Here is a 19,015-nt window from a genome sequence, read left to right as displayed (position 1 = left end):
TATTAGTTACCACCATCAAAAAAGCCTTCTAAGATGATGACTCCACAATTTTCCGTGATGTTTCATTGTACTGTTAAATTACCTGCCTGCCCATAAGTCTTGCTTCATTGGAAAGGGACTCAGAAATAAACTCTAAAATGACTCAACTTTGTGAATACAAAGCTTGGCCTTGGAGGGCACGAAGACCTGGGTTCAAGTCCTGCCTCTCACACGTACTGAATGTGAGACTCTGGGCAAGTCCTTTAACCTATTGGTGCTCTCTAGGATGCAGAGAAGGTGCTGCCCTGGATTGGGAAAAAGTTTCCTTGCCACAGAGTTCTGTATACCAATGAAATCACAGGTCCACTCCCTATTCCTATCTGATTTTTAAAGCAACTGACATTTAACCTATGGCTTTTTCATTTAGTTTGGTAGCTGTTAGCACCAACATCAGTGCTACACCTGCAGAAAATATCGGAAGAATTAGATGTGCGAGGAGAACACTCCTCTGAATGCAACAGAAGTACTACTATAATACATCATCACCCAACTGCTTCAAGTGCATTTTCTCAACAGAGCCTTCACCCACCAAAGCTATTGGATTTGCCAGCTTTGAGGATCTCAGCTAAGCTTCTGTGAATGACGTTCATTTAATACCAATACTTTTGGGAGGCTACCTACCTGCTATCTGTTGCTATGATACCACTGTGTCACAGTCCCATCTTCAGTAGCCAGCACTGGGCACAACAGCATTTAAATTAAATCTCATTTCTTCTTACTTATTGTTCACTATTTGTAGCAATGTCTTATCCAGGGGTGGGAAACCTGAGGCCACGTGTAGCCTTCTAGGTCCTTGGGTGCAGCCTTTTGACTGAGTCCAAGTTTTACAGAACAAATCATTTTATTAAGGGGATTTGTTCTGTGAAGTGTGGATTTAGTTAAAGGGCCGCACTTGAGGGTCTAGAGGGCCACATGTGGCCTCGAGGCCTCAGGTTCCCTGCTCCTGATCTTATCTAAGTTAGATGAACAAAACTACCCCAGTAGTAGAAAATGCAGAGAATATTCTGCTTTTTGGGCAGGGGGAAAGTGGAGGTGGGGGATAGGAAGGCATATTAGAGGAAGCAGGAAGTCTCAGTGATTTGAAAAGGGCATCAGAGTTAATAAGGAAACTATAGAATATTAAGAAGGAAAAGAAGGGAATACCAGATGGAATAAAAGAAAGCAGAAATAGGCTTAGTACTCTTAGTACTGCTGGAATTTATAAACACTTAAAATTTTAATTCTCAGAGAGAATGCAGAAACAGCTTCATAATATATGGCAAGGGGATGATGCAGGGAAAGAAATCTGAGCCTTGATGATAAAACACTAAAAGACACTAAGTGGCAATTTGGTTTTAATTCAGATGGTATGAACTAATGGTATCAAACCCAAATGGAAATGGAGGCTGCTAAATCCTATATAAAGATCCCTGTAGGCCACAGATCGACTTAGAAAATCACATATTAACAACTCTGTTCGATTGTACTTTTATTTATTTTGTTCAATATTTCCCAATTAACTTATAATCCAGTTTTAGGTCATACTCAGGAGTGTGGTCCTTGGGCCACATATTTGACTCCTCTGAAATTATAAAGCCCGTATATCTTCAAGCTTGGTTGCAACTAAGAATTTTCCTATTGCTTCTCCTAATAAATAAAGATATTAATCAATTAAAACAGCTAATCATAAACAATACAAATAAACATATGTCTTGAAGATGATCGTCTAGAGCTCACTTTTCAGTAAAATGCACATCTAAAGTAAAAATTGCTTTTGATCAGCAATCCTTAAACATTATCAATCACAACCAAATCTCCCTGTGCCCTTATCCCCAGGATTTAGTTACTATGTTCTTATCTAACTCACCCTAAATCCTTTCTAGAAACCAAATTTCCTAGTTCTAGCACTTCTGGTCTGCTTGGAGTCAAAAGCCCTTTGCAATTTTTCTTCATTGCTTGCTATGGATACTTCAGCTTTAGGGAATCATTCTGTTAAATGACTACACAACTTGGGGCAAATCACAGAATCTTGGAGTTGGATGATACTTGTGAGGTTATTTAGAACAACCTGAAGTGACCAAAAACCCCTTTCCAACCATCAGTGACAAATGTTCATCCACTTAGAATCAGGGAACCCATCACCAGCTGAAGCAGCCTATCCCTGCTAACAATAATGATGATGATGATAAGCCAGCATGTACATAGTATTTTAAGGCTTGCAAAGCACTTCATAAATATGATCTCATTTTATTCTCACAATAACCCTGGGAAATAAGTTCTGCTATTATCCCCATTTTACATTTGAGGAAAGGTTAAGTGACTTGCCCAGAGTCACACAGCTGAGCGTCTGAGGCAGGATTTAAACTTAGATCTTCCTCACTCTAAATACTACATGCTATCCACTGCCCCACTTAGCTGTCACCTCTAATTATTGGGACTTTTTTCATTACTGAGAACTGCCTCTCTGCCCATCTTGCCCATTGTTCCTTTTCTGCCCTCTAGGACCAAGCAGCATACTTCTTCTACTTGGAAATCCTTCGGTTACTTGAAAACAGTTATCTTATCCCCATTAATTTTTTTGTCCCCAGTTCCTTCACTTTGCCCTCCTATCATATCATCTCCAGTCTCCTCATTATTCTGATCACTGTCCTCTGAATGAGCTCCAACCCATGACGGCTATTCCTAAAACATGATGCCCCAAACTAAACATAATTCTCCAGATATACTCTGACCAGGGCAGATTATAATAATCAATAAACATTTATTAAGCACCTACTATGTGCCAGGCATTATAAGTGCTGGGAATACTGGAAAAAAAAAAGAGGAAAAAGACAGCCCGTGGCCTCAAGGAATTTACAATATAATGAAGAAGACAACATGCAAATATATACAAAGCAAGCTACATGCATACAGGATACATACTAAGTAATTCGCAAAGGGAAGACACTAGAATTGAGATAGGAATAAGACTATTCTCTCATTCTGGAGACTCTGACACTCTTAATGACCAGCTTTACCTCTCTAGGCCACTAAAAAAAGGGGGTATGGATAAGGTGATTTCTAAGGTCGCTTCTAACTCTATAACTTTATGATTGTATGACTGCTCTCATTTATCCCCCACTGCTTAAATAAGTCCCCACAAGGTGTTAGTTCCCTTCTCTTTGAGAACTGTTCTTGCAAATACAAATTAGAACAGCTCTAAAGTTTTACCTCGTCCCCATCAGATTGGCAGCGATGTTAAAGACGACAGAATATGAAAATGATAAATATTCAAAGGCCTGTGGGAAGATGTGTAAGCTAAAGTATTGCTGGTGTAGCTCAAAACTGTTCCAACTAGTCAGTAAAACAATTTGGAACTTTGCTAGAAAAGTAATTAAGCTATACACACCATTTGATTCCAGTGAATATACTGGGGATATACCTAAAGACAGTCAAAGCTAGAGGGAAAGATCCCATATGCACAAAAATATTTATAGCAGCACTCTTTGTTTTACAAATAAACAAACAAAAACTAAACATGAAGCTGCCCAACACCTTGAAAAATGTTGAATAAACTAGTCTCTCAATGCAATGGAATATCATTGCACAGTAAGACAACGTACATGAAAAAAAAGGATTATTTCAGTTTTATTGGCCTTTGTATCCCCAGTGCCTAGCGCATAGTAGGTGCTTAATAAATATTTGTCAGTTGATTACTTAATCTGATATTGATTGAAGTAAACAGACTAAGAGAACAATTTACAGTGACCACAATAATGTAAAAGAAAACATTATTGAGAGACATCAGAACTCTAATATGTGTAATAAACAATCTTGATTACAAAGGGCAGCTAGTAAGGCATAGCTCCTTCTCAGCAAAGAAGTGGCAGACTATGATACAACGGAATAAGTGGTGGTGGATTTGGAGTCAGCTGACCTGCATTCAAAACCACTTACTACCAAATGATCTTGGGAAAGTCATTTTACCGTTCTAGGCCTCAGTTTCTTCTTCTGTTAAATGAGGGAATTGGACTAGATGTCCTCTACTAGCTAAATCTGTGATTAAATAAGTCATGTTATTAAATAGTATTAAATAAGCTATACATTGTCAGCTGTATCCAGGTTTGTACCTGACACATAGTAGAAGTCTAATAAATGCTTATTGATTGAGTGACTTGTACAAGAGAAGTTTCAAAGGCAGTGGTGGTAGAGGAGGGAGGGTTTCAGGAAGTGATAGTGATATTAAAAAAAAGGCATCAATAAAGCATCTATTTTTAAAAAGGAGAACCAGAAGGGAGAAGTACATATAGCATCGCTGTGCTGAGAACATAAAACTCCCTCAGGGCTTGGGATCTCTAATAAGGAAATAATCTTCCTTTTCACTGAAAGAAGAATGAAAGTGCTCCATTTATTTGCTGGATAAGTGAAGCTCTATAGCAAATCTGATTAGAATCAGGAATGACCTAGTTAGTGTCATACTGGAGAAAAGAAAGGAAAAGGATTTTGTAAAAGGGCTAGAAGTCAAGTTGGGAAGAGGTTACTCCTGAATATCAGAAAAGCTTTTCCTTTCCTAACTATTCAAAACCAGGAAGTGATGACATCATTGTTCCTGCAGTATGATGTTGTAATGTGTATTCACCCAGCTTCCTGTTTCCATTGGGGAGGGGAAGGGAAATTGTGGACTGAAGAATCTCAAATTTCTTCTGGTGAGGAGGGTAGATGAGCCAGATGGTTTTGGGGAACAATTCTCTGCTCCTCATCCTACACTAGAAAACTCTGTCAGAGTTGGACTGTTGTTTATCCAGATAAACTACCCCCTTTCTTCCCATCCCACTCTCAATTTGCTGTACTTAAACTTCTATTAGGAAATCTGAAAACATGCTGACTGTAGCCTCATGTACACTACAGAATTTCCCAATTCTAAGCTGATGGTTATCGTAGAGGCAAAGAAAGGTCAGTAAGATATTGTGCAATCTAAATTGCTATGTATTAGTTCCCCCCAGAATTCAAGTACCATAATTTATCTAAGCATTTTTGGCTTTTTCCTGATATTTTCACTCTAAGTGGGGAGACTAGAAAAAGATAACAAAGATAGACTTATATAAACAGTAGAGGACCTGGTAAGTAAAGCTTGAATACCAGACAGGTAGTCTTTAAGGGTATTCAAGAGTGAGTTCTGACTAGCTTTCCTTTCTCCTCACCCTATTCAAGAACAACCAGCAAAATGCTCCTGCCGTTTGACCCTTTCTATGTCCAGATGAAACACATCCTATTTATTTGTTTGTTTGATTGTTTATGGGAGGCAATTGGGGTTATGTAACTTGCCCAGAGGCACACAGCTAGTTAAGTATCTGAGGCCACATTTGAACTCAGGTCCTCTTGATTCCAGGGCCAGTACTCCATCCACTGCACCAAAAGCATGTTCTATTTAGAGAAACTTCAACTAGCATTCATCCATCCATTCAACAAGCATTTAAAAGCCTACTATGGTCCAGGAACTATAATAGGTGCCAGAGATTCAAAAGACAAAAGCAAAGTAGTTGCTGTCTTATGGAGACTTACATTCTATTGGAAGGAAATAACATAAGTATAATAAATGCTGAATGCTTGTTGACTGACTTGAAACTGGGCGCAATGAGGAAAAGCCTTGTGTAGGAGGTGGCCTTTGAGCTAAGCTGCAAGAAAAGCTAGGGATTCCAAGAAGCTGAGAAGAGGGAGGAGGGTATTCCAGGCATAGGAGACAGTCACATTCATCATGGCTTCCATTCCCTTGGTTATGATTAATAGCTCTAACTCCTGCCTAATACCACACTACATGTATTATTAGATTAAAGATGTGGGTAAAATGTGCTCCTGCATAGTACATCAGCATCACCAGCAAGTATCATTTCCTATGAATATGATATGTTATTTACAAAAGATCCTTTTCAAAGTTTTCCTTCCTGTAAAATTCTTTAGAGAGAAGAAGAAACAAAGGAGAACAGGGCAGGGGATTTAAAAATGTAAAACATATTTCTCCCAGAACTTCAACAATGTTTCACGTTACGTTATACTTTAATAAAGTAAGATTGTAACATACTGCAACATAAGGAAAATAGCCTTCCCTTCATGCATCACCACATAAACCAATACAGAAGATTAAATAAATACGAAAATCTATATGCATCTAATAGACATAAGTAAACTGTCAGAAGTCAACAGTTAGGGGGAAACCTTCAAAAATATGTCTACAGGAAGTCAGGTGGATTTCTTGGCAAATTGCCTCTCCTCTCATGCATACTCACATAAATTATATTAAAAAAAAAAACTAAAAACACACTTGGCCACCATTGAAAAGAGTACAGACCAATTAAAACCTCTCAGAAACATGTGACTAGTCACTCTAGTACATAATACAAAAAATGGGAGAAGAAACCCTTTAATTATCAGTTTTCTGAGAATTCTGAATGTTTGAATATATGAACCAGTCAGCTTGGTAGTACCATTACCAACATTTGTTTGTACAATCAGTGCTTTACTTAACCAGCATTAAATCAGTTCTCATAAATTCCCCACAAAGGAGGCAATTCAGTTCTATTTTTCCCATTTTCCAGGCGGGAAAATGACTAAAAAGAGGTTAACTGGCCTCAGAAGAGATGGCTAAATCTAGAAATATAAAAGCTCTTCATAAGGACGTACAAAATAACTCTGATTTCCATATAAAACAGAACAAAATCATGGGTAGTCAAGCCATACTAAGTTGAAGGATAAGCACACTTAATACAGTAGGATTCACTCAGAAATATCCATTCTTTCTTCTCTCCCAAGGAAATGTATGTCTCAATGTGCATCTCCCCAAGGCTATGCCATGGGAAAATCCTGATAGGAAATCTGGCTCCCCAGAACAACACATTTTGCACAACCTAACACAAAATTCAAGGCTAGAAGATACCCATGAACCAGCAGACACTTAAATTTTTAGTAAATTTACCTGCGCTGAAAAGTCAATTAGTTTTGGAAGCAGCAGTTTACCACCTTCATCACTCTTCAGGAAATCCAGCAAACTCCCTGTGCGTAAAACAAGAAGTCAGTGCTATTTTTCCCTGCCCTCCCTAGAAAATCCAGACTAAATTTAAATCACCACCACTTTTCTATATTCTGAGGTTTTGTAAATTTTGTAGTCACAAAGTTAAAGTCAACTACCTATTCTTCATATCTTTCACAAATGTAAAAACATATGTGAAAATAGAGATTGTTTCAAATAGGATATTAATGGGAGATAGAGATATATAGATGTAGATAGATATTCTCTCTAACTCTGTCTCTGTCTCTCTGGCTTTCTGTCTCTGTATCTCCGACTTGCTGTGTCTATATCTCTGACTTTCTGTCTCTGTATCTCTTATTCCGTCTGCGTGTCTCTGACCCTCAGTCTTTCTTCCATTTCTGACTTTCTTTCTGTATCTTGGCGTTTCTCTGTCTCTCTCTCAACTAGTCTTGTGTAAAAGCAAAATGCTTGTGAATTAGCTATCACACTTTCTAAAAGCTCTAACAGAAAATACAAAAATGATTGTGCTTCCTTCCCCTGCCCCTCCCACTTTCAATACTGATGTTATTACTACTATGATTCTACTTATTATTAGGGAGGTGGAGTAAAGTGAACAAAGCGCTGAATTTAAAGCTGGAGAAACTGGGTTCCAGTTCTGGCTTGGCTAAGTCCCACAGGGTGACCTTGGATAAGTTACTTGACTCTTTCAAGTTCCTCATCAATAAAATGAAGGGGTTGGATTAGATGGGCTCTAAGAGCCATTTCTAAATCAAGATTTCTGTCAATCTATACTTTTGCCTTCCAGGTTTAGGTTAAACTACTGAATTTCTACTAAAGTAGAAATCTGTCCTTAAAATCCTGGGAAGATTTCTCTTTACTACCATGAGGCATTCACATTCAGATAAAGACTAATACTAATCTGGTTTGGAGAGGAACAGGATCCTGCACTCCAAGAGCAAGGCTCTCTTTTTTAGCACAGACTTCTTAAAACTGAATTGATTTTGATTGACTGATCTCTAGTATTACTAATATGAATGATTACATTTCAGCTCTGTAGCAATATTATAATCATTTCTCCATTATTCCCAGGGCTTCTTAATTTCTCAACAATCTCAATATATTTGTCTCATTTTTTTTCCTATAGCTGCTCTCTGGTCCATTTGACTACTTTTAGTAATTTCATTCCTGGGTAGACAGACAAACGTTTTAAAGCAGAGTTGGATGATTGTTTCATAGTCTTCCAACTACTCTTTTAATTTCACAAGAATAAGACTTTGCTGGATGAATTTTTTAAGGTTGACATTTTAAAGTGCTACAGTTGTATTTCCTGCCACCAAAGCCTATTCCTTAAAATACTAATATTCTTCTAATGATGGCAATAAGTGGCAATGAGTCAGAGAACCACACACATTCAAAGGAATCATAATAGTAGGCAACCCAAAGGACAATAGAAATATATCACATAATGAGTTAAGTAGGCTTCAGCAAGATTAACAACTATTGCTAAATCATTAAGGGTTTTGAAAAGGAGAGTCTTATGAAATGACAGGAACCAGGCATAATAAATATGGAAACATAAGTATCTAGGATTGGTAAAAGAAAATGGATAAGGATCGCACAAAATGAAAAGGCATATATAGGTTGTTATCTAGACAAATGGATGCCTACGCTAAGGTGGCAGAGCCAATGAATTATCAAGATCCACAGATGATGCAAGAAGGTATAAAATTAACTAGTTTGGGAATTTAGAGCTCACATTTTAAAATTACACAACAAAACTATCCTTATTTGGAAGTTAATCGAAGAAAATGAGAATCAGATACTTCAATATTTCCAGATATCCATGATTTTTATATTCCACTACTTCATGTCTTAATAAATGGTCTTCATCAGTTCCCATAGCCAAGAAAACATTCATCATTTGGTGGGCAAGATGAACTTCCCTCACCTACTTGGACTGGTACACTGACAATAAACACTGAATCCACCAGGGGCTTACCCTCAAAACTGGTTCCACTTATTATAATAACACCTTCTGGAGTTTGTCCATTGCTAACTTAGAGAACTTGAGGTCTCCTCCATGTCATGAAAAGGGATCTTTGGTGGACTTACATATAACTCTGTTTAAAATACGGTTACTGGGATAAAGAGCAGATGCTTACCTTTTGCCATGTATTCTGTTATGATATAAATGGGCTCCTCTTTGGTAACAACAGCATAGAGCCTCACTAACTTGTCGTGCTGAAGTGTTTTCATGAGGTTGGCTTCTTCTAGAAATGCTTGCACAGACATGGTTCCTGGCTTCAGAGTTTTCACAGCCACTTTGGTACTATTGTTATAGTAGCCTAAGAAGAAAAAGGAGTGAAAGGACAGGTGAGAAAAAAAGGTTGGGGTGGCTATACTATATATTCCACTAATAATTATGAAATTGTGCATTATAGACTACAGCTGGGTTAAAAACTTACTACCAATAACTTACACATAATGCACCTTAAAGTTTACAGAGCACTTTTGTGATCCTCACAACAATCCTGTGAAGTAATAGTACAAATGTTATTATCCCCATTTTACAAATGAAGAAACTGAGACTAAGAGAGGTTAAGTGATTTACTCAAGGTCACACAGCAAAGGGACAGAACTTATACTCAAAGCAGGACCTTTATGACCACAAGCACAGTGTCCCTTCACACTACACTATACATAACAATCTGATAGAATCTAGCTATATTCTGCTTGGGATTTTTTTTTTTTTTACTATGGCTCATATGTAGACTCTGAACAAAAAGCTGCTTAAGTTGAACAGATAAGCTGTATTTGGTTTTTGTTTTCTAAGCCAGAAAATTTGAAGAAAAAAACCTGAGAAAATAACCTAATGGAAATAATATTTATGTGCATCCTTATTATGTGAATAATTTAATGCTCTGAAAATTTTTGGCTTACAGACGTGATTAGGAAATAGATGTTTCTATTATAACTAGAAAAAAGTAATTACAATTCCCACATTTTCCTCACTATTTCATTTTGTTTCTTTACATCACAATGTTCAACATTCACACAAACTTCAAACTGTGTATCATAGTTCTTATTGGTAGCTCACTGATATTTCGAGAAGGAGAGGCATTATTATAAGCCTTCATAGCACAAGAACAGTTTAACTTTCATATCTATGGAGTATTTTTAAGCTGATTTGTGTTCCAGTATGCAGTAACTGTGGTTGAGGCTGCTCTGGGCTTTTCCCCAGAGCATTCATTTTTCTCACATTCCTGGAATTTTATCCAAATACTTTGGGGATGTTTTGCTGGCTAGATACCAGTAACGTAGCTCTTTTGCCATACTGAAAATAAACAGAGCATGCTTAGAGTCCCTTAACCTATGACCTCCTTTTCCATTGACATACAGTTCATACTCCTTTTTTATTTCTGCTTGGCAGCCGGTAGACTATCTCATAGAAGACTGCACACTCAAATTCCCTATGAAAACTTTTCAGAAATATTCAGAAAGGTAAATGTAGCTCAGGTTTTCTATTTCCCTTGTAAGCCAGTGAGAATCTCTATAAAACCCATGCTTTGGCAGACCCAGAACAATACTGATGGAGGTGAACTCTGACCACCCAAATGGGATACACAATCAATAATATTTGGCTCAGAAATAATACATGGAAAATAGAAGCCCAAATCTGCTTGACTATACTGCCTACATTTTTTATAACCATTTGTTCTGGAGGAGGAGAGGATTTAGAGCTGGAAGGAACTTTAGTGGTAGCCACACAGCTATATAACACTTGTCATATATTGCAAATTGTTTCATACACCTCTGATAGTATCACTTGGTGTATTTATTTCTCTTATACCAAAGAATATTTCAAAAGGCTAAGGCAGCCAAACTCAAAAAAGTATTTCTAAGGAGCAAGGTTATTGGTCTGGTTGAACCAATCTCCAAAAGAATAGGTAGTAAACCTTTCTATTCTGCATAGGTTCTCAGGCATCAACTCAACAATTACAAATGGCCAGTAGCTCTTCCCCAGAAATAAAGAAAACCTAAATAAAAAGTACATCTTCCAACAGGTGTTTGGATTTCTCAGTCCTTGCTTCTCTGGGGTGACTAACTTAATTCAATTCAACAAGTGTTTATTAATAACAAGAGCTAACATTTATGGAGTGTATTGAGATTTTAAAATCACTTTATATACTTTATTTCCCTTGATCCTCACAACAACACTGAGGTAAGGGTTATTATTTCCACTTTATAAGTGAGGAAACTGAGGCTGAGAGAGATTAAATGATTTACCTACCCAGTGTCACACAGCATTTACTATGTATATAACACTACATTAGGCACTGGTAAAGATAATAAGATAAATAAGGCAAGGTTTCTAACTTTATATAGCTAACAGTCTAGGAGAGGCATAGGATTTCTATATACGAAAACAATTTCATTATTATGCCATTTCTTCACAGTTACACAGCTGACAAAGCTGTGGAGGATGAAATATTGAATAATTTATTGTTTGCTGGTTATATTAAAAATTGACTCAGTAGAACAAAATGTAGTCTTAAAAGCTTTCTTCCAACAAGATGTCTCCTGTGAATATGCTAGGATTCTCTGATAGATACAATCATAGAGATAAATTTGTTTGCCAGCTCTCTGAAGATTCCAGAACAGACCAAATAGAAGAGAGATTTTCTAAAGATGGTAGGGTCCTCAGAGATTCTACTTTGTAAGTGACATTGTAGGAATACCACCAAGTCCCAGAATACTACAGAACCTCCTGAATGAGATCAAGAGAATCCTGTTTTATTTCCCCCAGAGACAAGAATTAAACCAAACCAAAAAAAGCTATCCTGGGCAATACCTATAGAATGTGAAGGTTCTAGAGCACAATAACTGCTTTGTCTATGTCTGGGTATCACCAGAGTTAAGCATGATGATAGAAACATAGTAGGTGCTTGATGCTTGCTAATTGATGTAAATAGCATCACCCCATCCCACTCCCACTAAAGAAAGGTAATTGGGGATATGGTGCAGAAGGTATTCAAAGAATGAAAACAGACTAAGCAAAGGCAAAGAAACTGCAAAGTCTATATAGGAACACCAAGCATCACATTTTGCTGAAGTGTATAGTACACAAAGGGAAGTAGAAGATAAAGATGACTAGGTATGTTGGCTCTAGCAGAGCTTCTTAATCTGTGAGTAGCCACCCACAGATTAAGAAGCACTGAAGGGGCCTCAAATAGAAAAAGTGTAAGAAGCCCTGCTCTAGAGGATAGAAGGTTTTGAGTGCCAGGCAAAAGAATTTGAACTTTACTCACTAGGAAACAAATATGTGTAGACCCCAGTTGAATGGCAGTGAATGAAAATATGAGACCATTTAAGGATTCTGGCAGAGGAATGAACATAAGTATGAGAAGATTTGTACATAAGGAAGACACATCTGGTAGTACTGTGAAGATGGTTTGAATGAGGGAGAGAACACAGGTGGAAAAAGCTGTCAGAATACCATTCCAATAGTTCTGGTAGGTTATAACTAAGACATGCACTAGGGTGATAGTAGGGGGAACGGACAGCCGGAGGTAGATATGACTCAGCTAATGGAAATGGAAATTAACAAGGCTTGATAACTGATTAGATATGAGATAAGGAAGCGTAAAAGATAACATCAAGGTTTCAAATATAGGGGTCTAGTTGAATAATAGTACTAGTGAAAGAAATTGTGAAGTCAAAAGAGGGACAGATTGAGGGGAAGAAGTTCAACTTGGGGTCTGTTATGTTTGTGGTGTCAGCAAAATATCCATGTAGAGATGCCCTGAAGGCAGTTGAAGATGTGAGCCTGGAGCCTGAGAGAAAGAAGTCAGAGGTGGAGTGTGGAGATTTTGTTGTTGTTCAGTCGTTTTTCAGTCTTGTCCAACTCTTTGTGACCCCAACTGGGGTATAGATTTAGGAGTCGTCTATGTAGAAGTGATAGTTAAAGTCATGGCAGTAAATTAGATTGCTAAGAGAGAGAATGCAGAAAGAGAAGTTGAGATTGGGAAGAAGAAAAAGAGCCAGTGAAGGAGATCGAGAAGTAACTAAAGACATGGGAGAAGAACCAGTGAACTGTTGGTGTCTGAAGTAAATTGAAGAGTATCTAGGAAAACTGTTCCCCAACTTCAGAAAGTTTGAGGATGAGGACTCAAAAAAGGCTATTAGATTTCAAAATTAGGAAGAAAATGGTAACCTCCGAAGAACAGTGTCAATAGGATGACTGAGTACAGAAATGAGACTACAAGGATTTGAGAAAAAAGTAGACACCTTTTTAAGGTTTCTGGTAATAGAGGGAGAGGGATGAGATTGTAGCTTGCTGGAAAATAGCATAGTAGAGAAGAGTGCTAGGATTGGAATCAGGATGACCCCAGTTTAAATGCAAACTTTGATGCTTAAGCTGTGTGACCATGGAGGAATAACTTGATGTCCTCGTCTATAAAAGGACGATAATGTCTAGATTGTCCACCTTAGAGACTTATTATGAAAGTTAAATGAGGTAACTTATATAAACTACTTTACAAACTTTAAGGTGCTATACAAATATAAGTTATGATTAAAAGTTTTTTTTAAGGATTGGGGAGATCCAATACTATTTGCAGCAAGATGAGAAGGAGCTAATGGAGGAGGGGACAGGAAATTGATGATGCATGAGAGGAAGGTAATCATTCATAGAAAAAGACACCAAAGGAAGCAGGAGTTGATGAAAAAAGGTCATAGGTAGGTGAAGTGAGTGATGATGCTGGAGTGCCATTCATGCATTTCAATACATTTATTAATTGGCTGTTATATGTGAGACAACATACTAGGTCACTGTGAAAAATGAAAAAGAAAGATCCCTGCCATTCAAAGGATGGTTTTTAATCAATTAAAAAACACTTATCAAACACCTACTATGTGCCAAGGCATTCTCCCTAATAATGGAGATAAGAAATAGACAGAAAGAAACAAATAAAAATAGAATGTGAAAAGTAACTAAAAGAAGCAAAAAAAACCAACCCCAAAACAATGCTAGGGGAATTCACTTCCAATGTGGGGGATGAGGACAATCTTCATGCAGGAAGCAATATTTCATGCTTTTCATCGACATGAACAATTTCAGTGGACAGAAATGGGTAAGATATTTTAGATATCAAGAATTTAACAAAAAAAATTTAAGTACCTATCATATAAAGTACTGTGTTAAGTACTGGAGATAATGCATAACGATAAAAAGGACACAGGCTCTACCCTCAAAAGAATTTACAATTGACATGATTGTATGATATGGGCACAGAAGAGGGAAAGATAAGAGTACATGCAAAAGAATGGCATGGTGTCTGATTTGGCAGGTGCATAGAGTATATGAGGGGAGATTGAACTAGAAAGTTAAGATGAAGTCAATAGATGGAAGACACTGATTGCTAGACTATGGAGTTTGTATGTTATTCTGCAGGCAATGGGTAGGTAGCCAATAAAATCAGCATTATGTATGAAGGATACACATCTGGCAGCAATGTATAGGATACATTAGAAAGGGGAAGATTTCAGAGGTAATAATTACAACATATTATACAGTTGTTATGCTTCAAAGTTTTCAAAGTAGTTTTTTCTCCCAACAAATAGGTAGTGCAAATGGTATTAATGTCATCTTACAGATGAGAAAACTGAGACTCAGAGAAGTTAAATGACTTGCCCATGGCCACATAGTTAATATTTGAAGTGGGATTCTAATCTAAGTGTCTTGATTTCAAGTCCAACACAGGAGACCATTGCAATAGTCCAGAATTCTTCCTGATAACCTTTCTTCTCCCTTGGCTTCAAGTTATACTTCATTTTCATGTTTCTCTTCCTTCCTCTCTAAGTACTCCCATCTCCCAATCTAATTTTTAAATATTGAAATAAAGATTTTTTTCTCCATCAAATTTCACAGAGCTCCTAAAAAATCTGTCTACAGACCCCAGGTTAAGAATCCCTACTTGGAAAGTGCTCTTCTTGGAACATTTTAAGGCTTTTTGAAATCCAATTTTATTTTATTTTCAGCTCTGAATTCTCTCCCTCTCTCTTCCCTTGCCCCTATTGAGAAAGCAAGAAAACAAGTCTCATTACAAAGATATATAGTCAAGTGAAACAAATTACCATGTTGGCCATGTTGAAAAAAAATAACAATAACAACAGCAGCACGGTAAAAACAACATATGCTTCAGTATGCACGCTGAGTTCACCATCTCTCTATCTGGAAATGGGGAACACGTTCCAGCGTGTGTTCTCTGGAATTATGATAGGTCGTTGTCACTAACTCTTTCAAGGTTGTTTGTCTATCCAATAACGTTGTTATGGTATTACTATAAATTGTTCTCCTAGTTCTGCTCACTTCATTCTGCATCAGTTCATACAAGTCTTCCCAGGTTTCTCTGAACCATCCCCTTCATTATTTCTCACAGTACAATAGTATTCCATTGCATTCATATACCATAACTTGTTCAGCCATTTCTTAACTGATGGGTACTCCCTCAGTTTCCAATTCTTTGCCACCACAGTGAAAAAAAGTAGAAATTAAAAGAACTCTAAGGTTTCACCAGTAAACTTGAAAAGATAATATAATATGGGAATAGTCAATATTAGAGGGGCTGTGGGAAAATAGGCATATTGATCCACTGTTGATAGAGTTGTGAAGCTGTCCAGTTGTTCAGGATATAAATTTGGAATTATGTAAGAGAAATGACTAAACCACCTATACTTTTTGATCCAGAAATCCTACTACTGGTCACAAGGAAGTCAAAGACAGGAGCAAAGGTCTTATATATCCAAAATATTAATAGTATTCTTTTTGATAGTAAATATTGATGGAAACACAAATAGAAGAATGGTTAAAAATACCGTGGTATATGACTGTAATATTGTATATTAAGAAGTGACTAAATGAGGAATTCAGAGAAACATGGAAAAATTTGTATGAGCTGATGCTTGAGTAAAATAATCAGAAGCAAGAGAGCAGCATATACAATGACTGTAATGATGTCAACAAAAATATCACTAAAATGAACTTAAGTCCTAAGAAAGGGGTAAAAAATGAAGGTCCTAAAAAAGGGATAGCAAAATATACATCTTCTCCCACATTCAGGACGCAGGAGGACTACTAGGAAATCATGCAGGTTTCAGTTTTTGATATTTTTACTTGGTTGTTTTTTTTTTGTCAAAGGGAAGGGATCATTCCGGAGAAGGAGGATGAAATGATGAGAATGAGGAGGAGGAGGAGACAGAGAAGAATAAGAACAAGAAGTAGCACTACCTGCGGAGTCAGAAGAACAAGATTTTCAATTTTTCCACTGACTAATGCGTGACCCTAAGCAAGTAATTTACCTATTCAGGGCCTCAGTTTCCTAATGCGTGAAATGAGAGAGTAGATTAGCTGGTTCATTCATGTATTCATTCAACCAAAAATTTTTGAGCACCATGCAACTGGTAAATGCTGACAAACGAGACATGGTTCCCAACCTCAAGGAGTTTACTATCTCATAAGAAGAAATAAAACAGAGATACAAGTATAAGTAAAACAATACTAGGAGGCCATATGAAGAGTATATAAAGTGCTCTCCTTTCCAAGGTCCCTTCCACCTCGAACATTCTAAATTTCCAATTCATAGGACAATTATGATTGTGTTTCAAGCTCTATTTTACCAACATAAAATAAGACAAAATTTTATTATGTCATTAGCCACAACATTTCTCAATAAGCAAACCAACACTGAGAGTTAAAAGCATTGAAATTAATCATTAAATCAAAAAAAAAACCCAAAACCCCCAAACCTAGAAAACCTGCCCTATTTTTAAACTTGTTACTGCAAATAAAACATGCAGTTTTGAGTCAGTTTCTCTTTCTCCTTTTCTCTCTTTTTAAATATAAGGAGCTTTTCAACACCTCAATTGGAATTGTAATCTGTATTTTAGTTCTTAATGAAAAGTAGTAACACATGAAGTAACATCTGCAATCAAAATTATCAGTTCTGTCTTCACTTACACTGATACCTCCCTGATGCCTCAAACTGGGATTCAATTCAATTTTTTTTGTTACCAGGGAGATTCTCTACCTAACTCCTCGATAATTCCTCAACTTTCCCATTACCTACTCTCCCTTAATTCTTAGAGCTGAGGAATTTCTAGAGTCTTTGATCTCTCTACTGCCAGAAAGATGATGTTTTTTCCACCCTCTGAAGGGGAAGAACTCGTCCTATTCTGAACTGAGCAACAACAGTTTTCCTTTTCATCTAACTGTTCAAGGTCTATGTTCTTTTTTGACAAATACTCCATTCTGGTTGCCTGTTCTGCAGTGAGGGAGAAGGCCTGGGGAATGTGGAAGAAGCAGGGAGAATTGAAAAGATGAAGGGCCTAAATGGTGAGAGCAGTGACAGGCACGTATGTAAGTAGAGTAAATGTTAAGACTCCACAAGGTCCTCCCCTAGCCTGATAGTATATCCCAAATTCCCATCATAAGAGTGATGCAGAATGAAACAGTAATAGAAACAATAATGCATTGAAGGATCCTTAGATATCATCTGCTGCAGGGATTCTTAACCTGGGATCCAAGAACTCTTTTTTATTTTAAATTCTGATAACTCATTATAATATAATTGGTTTCTCTGGTAATCCTATGTTTTTATTTCAGGAATTTAAAAAATGGTATTCTGAGGAGGGGTTGATGACAAAGGGGTCCAGGTTAATCTAATGCAAGTCCCTAATTTTATAGATAAGAAAAATGAGTCTCAGAGAACAGGACTACGGTATTATCTATGGAAGAAAACTGTTAAAATGCACACATATTATTTGGGAAGCAGGAAAAGCAAAAGCCTTTATTATTTAACAACTTAGGTAATAGGGATCTTGGAAAATGCTTGAAACACAAGAGTTCACAATACATGAGACAGAGAGAAAGAGTACTGGGCAAAAGTCCTGGAGCAAATGAGACTGAGAAACAAGGCATAGGTAGAAGAGGATTGGTCTCAGTGAAGAATAAGGATATCTCTTTCTCTGAAAAGGAAGGGCAAAAGTAATAACATTACTATAAGGATATATATTCCATTCATCAATTCAATTTTTATTTGTTGGACTACATAACCTCTAGTTTTCCTTCCAATCCTAAAACTATAATCCTATTAACTTCAAACACAGTCATTCAGTTAAAAAATTAACATGTATTATTAAGGGTTTGCTATGTATGTTTTGTGGACATGATAAGACATTAGGTGTTATTCAGGAGTGGGGCTCCAGCATTTGGTGATGGTGGAAGCAGCATGTGAGAATCATAAGCAAACGCCAGGGGAGAGATATGCAGACAATCTTCTATTACATCACTTTCCTAAATGGAGGGATGGATTTGGGTATTTATTTTCTTTAAGCAAAATCCACTACCCTTGACTAACAATGCTTAGCCCATCCTTATCCTGAGGATGAAAGGAAGGTGCCCCAAATAATTTTTACCTACTTTGCAATCTGCCTTAAGTTTAATGCCATCAACCAGGTCAATGCTACAGGAAATCACTTGTAGTGCAATGCTTTCTTTAAGCATTACAGATATGTTAAGTGGTAATGCTTTCATTTAAAAACCTTCAAAATGGGTGTGGCTGAGCCAGAAAAAAACAACACGTACAATGACAACAACGTGAATGAACAGATCATTAAAGGGAGCTGAATGCTAAATAACGGAAAACTTACAGAGGTCCTGGATGATGAGGTACACTTCCTCTCAGAGGAGTAGGGGACTCCCAAGACAGAAAGTAAGGCCTTTGTCAAAAGCAGTCAGTCACTGAGCTGCCTGTTGTAGCTAAATTGTTTTTCCTTGTTAAAATGGATGATTCAATCCCAGGAGGTGAGAAGAGTATTCAGAAATAATCAGACTGTGATGTAAAACAGGCCTTAATAAAGCTTATTTAAAAAAACACACAGGCATGGCAAGATGTTTAAATGTCTACTATAGGAGGAAGAAGAGAAGAAATTCTG

General features: G+C 37.1%; 1 protein-coding gene across 3 annotated transcripts in view; it reads right to left on the bottom strand.

Annotated features, from left to right (window-relative positions):
* LYN (LYN proto-oncogene, Src family tyrosine kinase) overlaps positions 1–19,015 on the bottom strand; it is a 144,911-nt gene that overhangs the window by 27,700 nt on the left and 98,196 nt on the right. For all 3 annotated transcript variants that reach the window (XM_036756170.1, XM_036756178.1, XM_036756186.1), the window contains 2 exons: positions 9,184–9,366; positions 6,968–7,044 (listed from right to left, as the gene is read on the bottom strand). In XM_036756170.1, coding sequence (XP_036612065.1) covers positions 6,968–7,044; positions 9,184–9,366 — 260 coding nt within the window. The remainder of the gene's footprint in view (positions 1–6,967; positions 7,045–9,183; positions 9,367–19,015) is intronic.

This window comes from Trichosurus vulpecula, chromosome 1 (genome assembly GCF_011100635.1).
Source record: "Trichosurus vulpecula isolate mTriVul1 chromosome 1, mTriVul1.pri, whole genome shotgun sequence".
Classification (NCBI taxonomy): domain Eukaryota; kingdom Metazoa; phylum Chordata; class Mammalia; order Diprotodontia; family Phalangeridae; genus Trichosurus; species Trichosurus vulpecula.
This window is presented reverse-complemented; position numbering and strand designations above follow the sequence as displayed.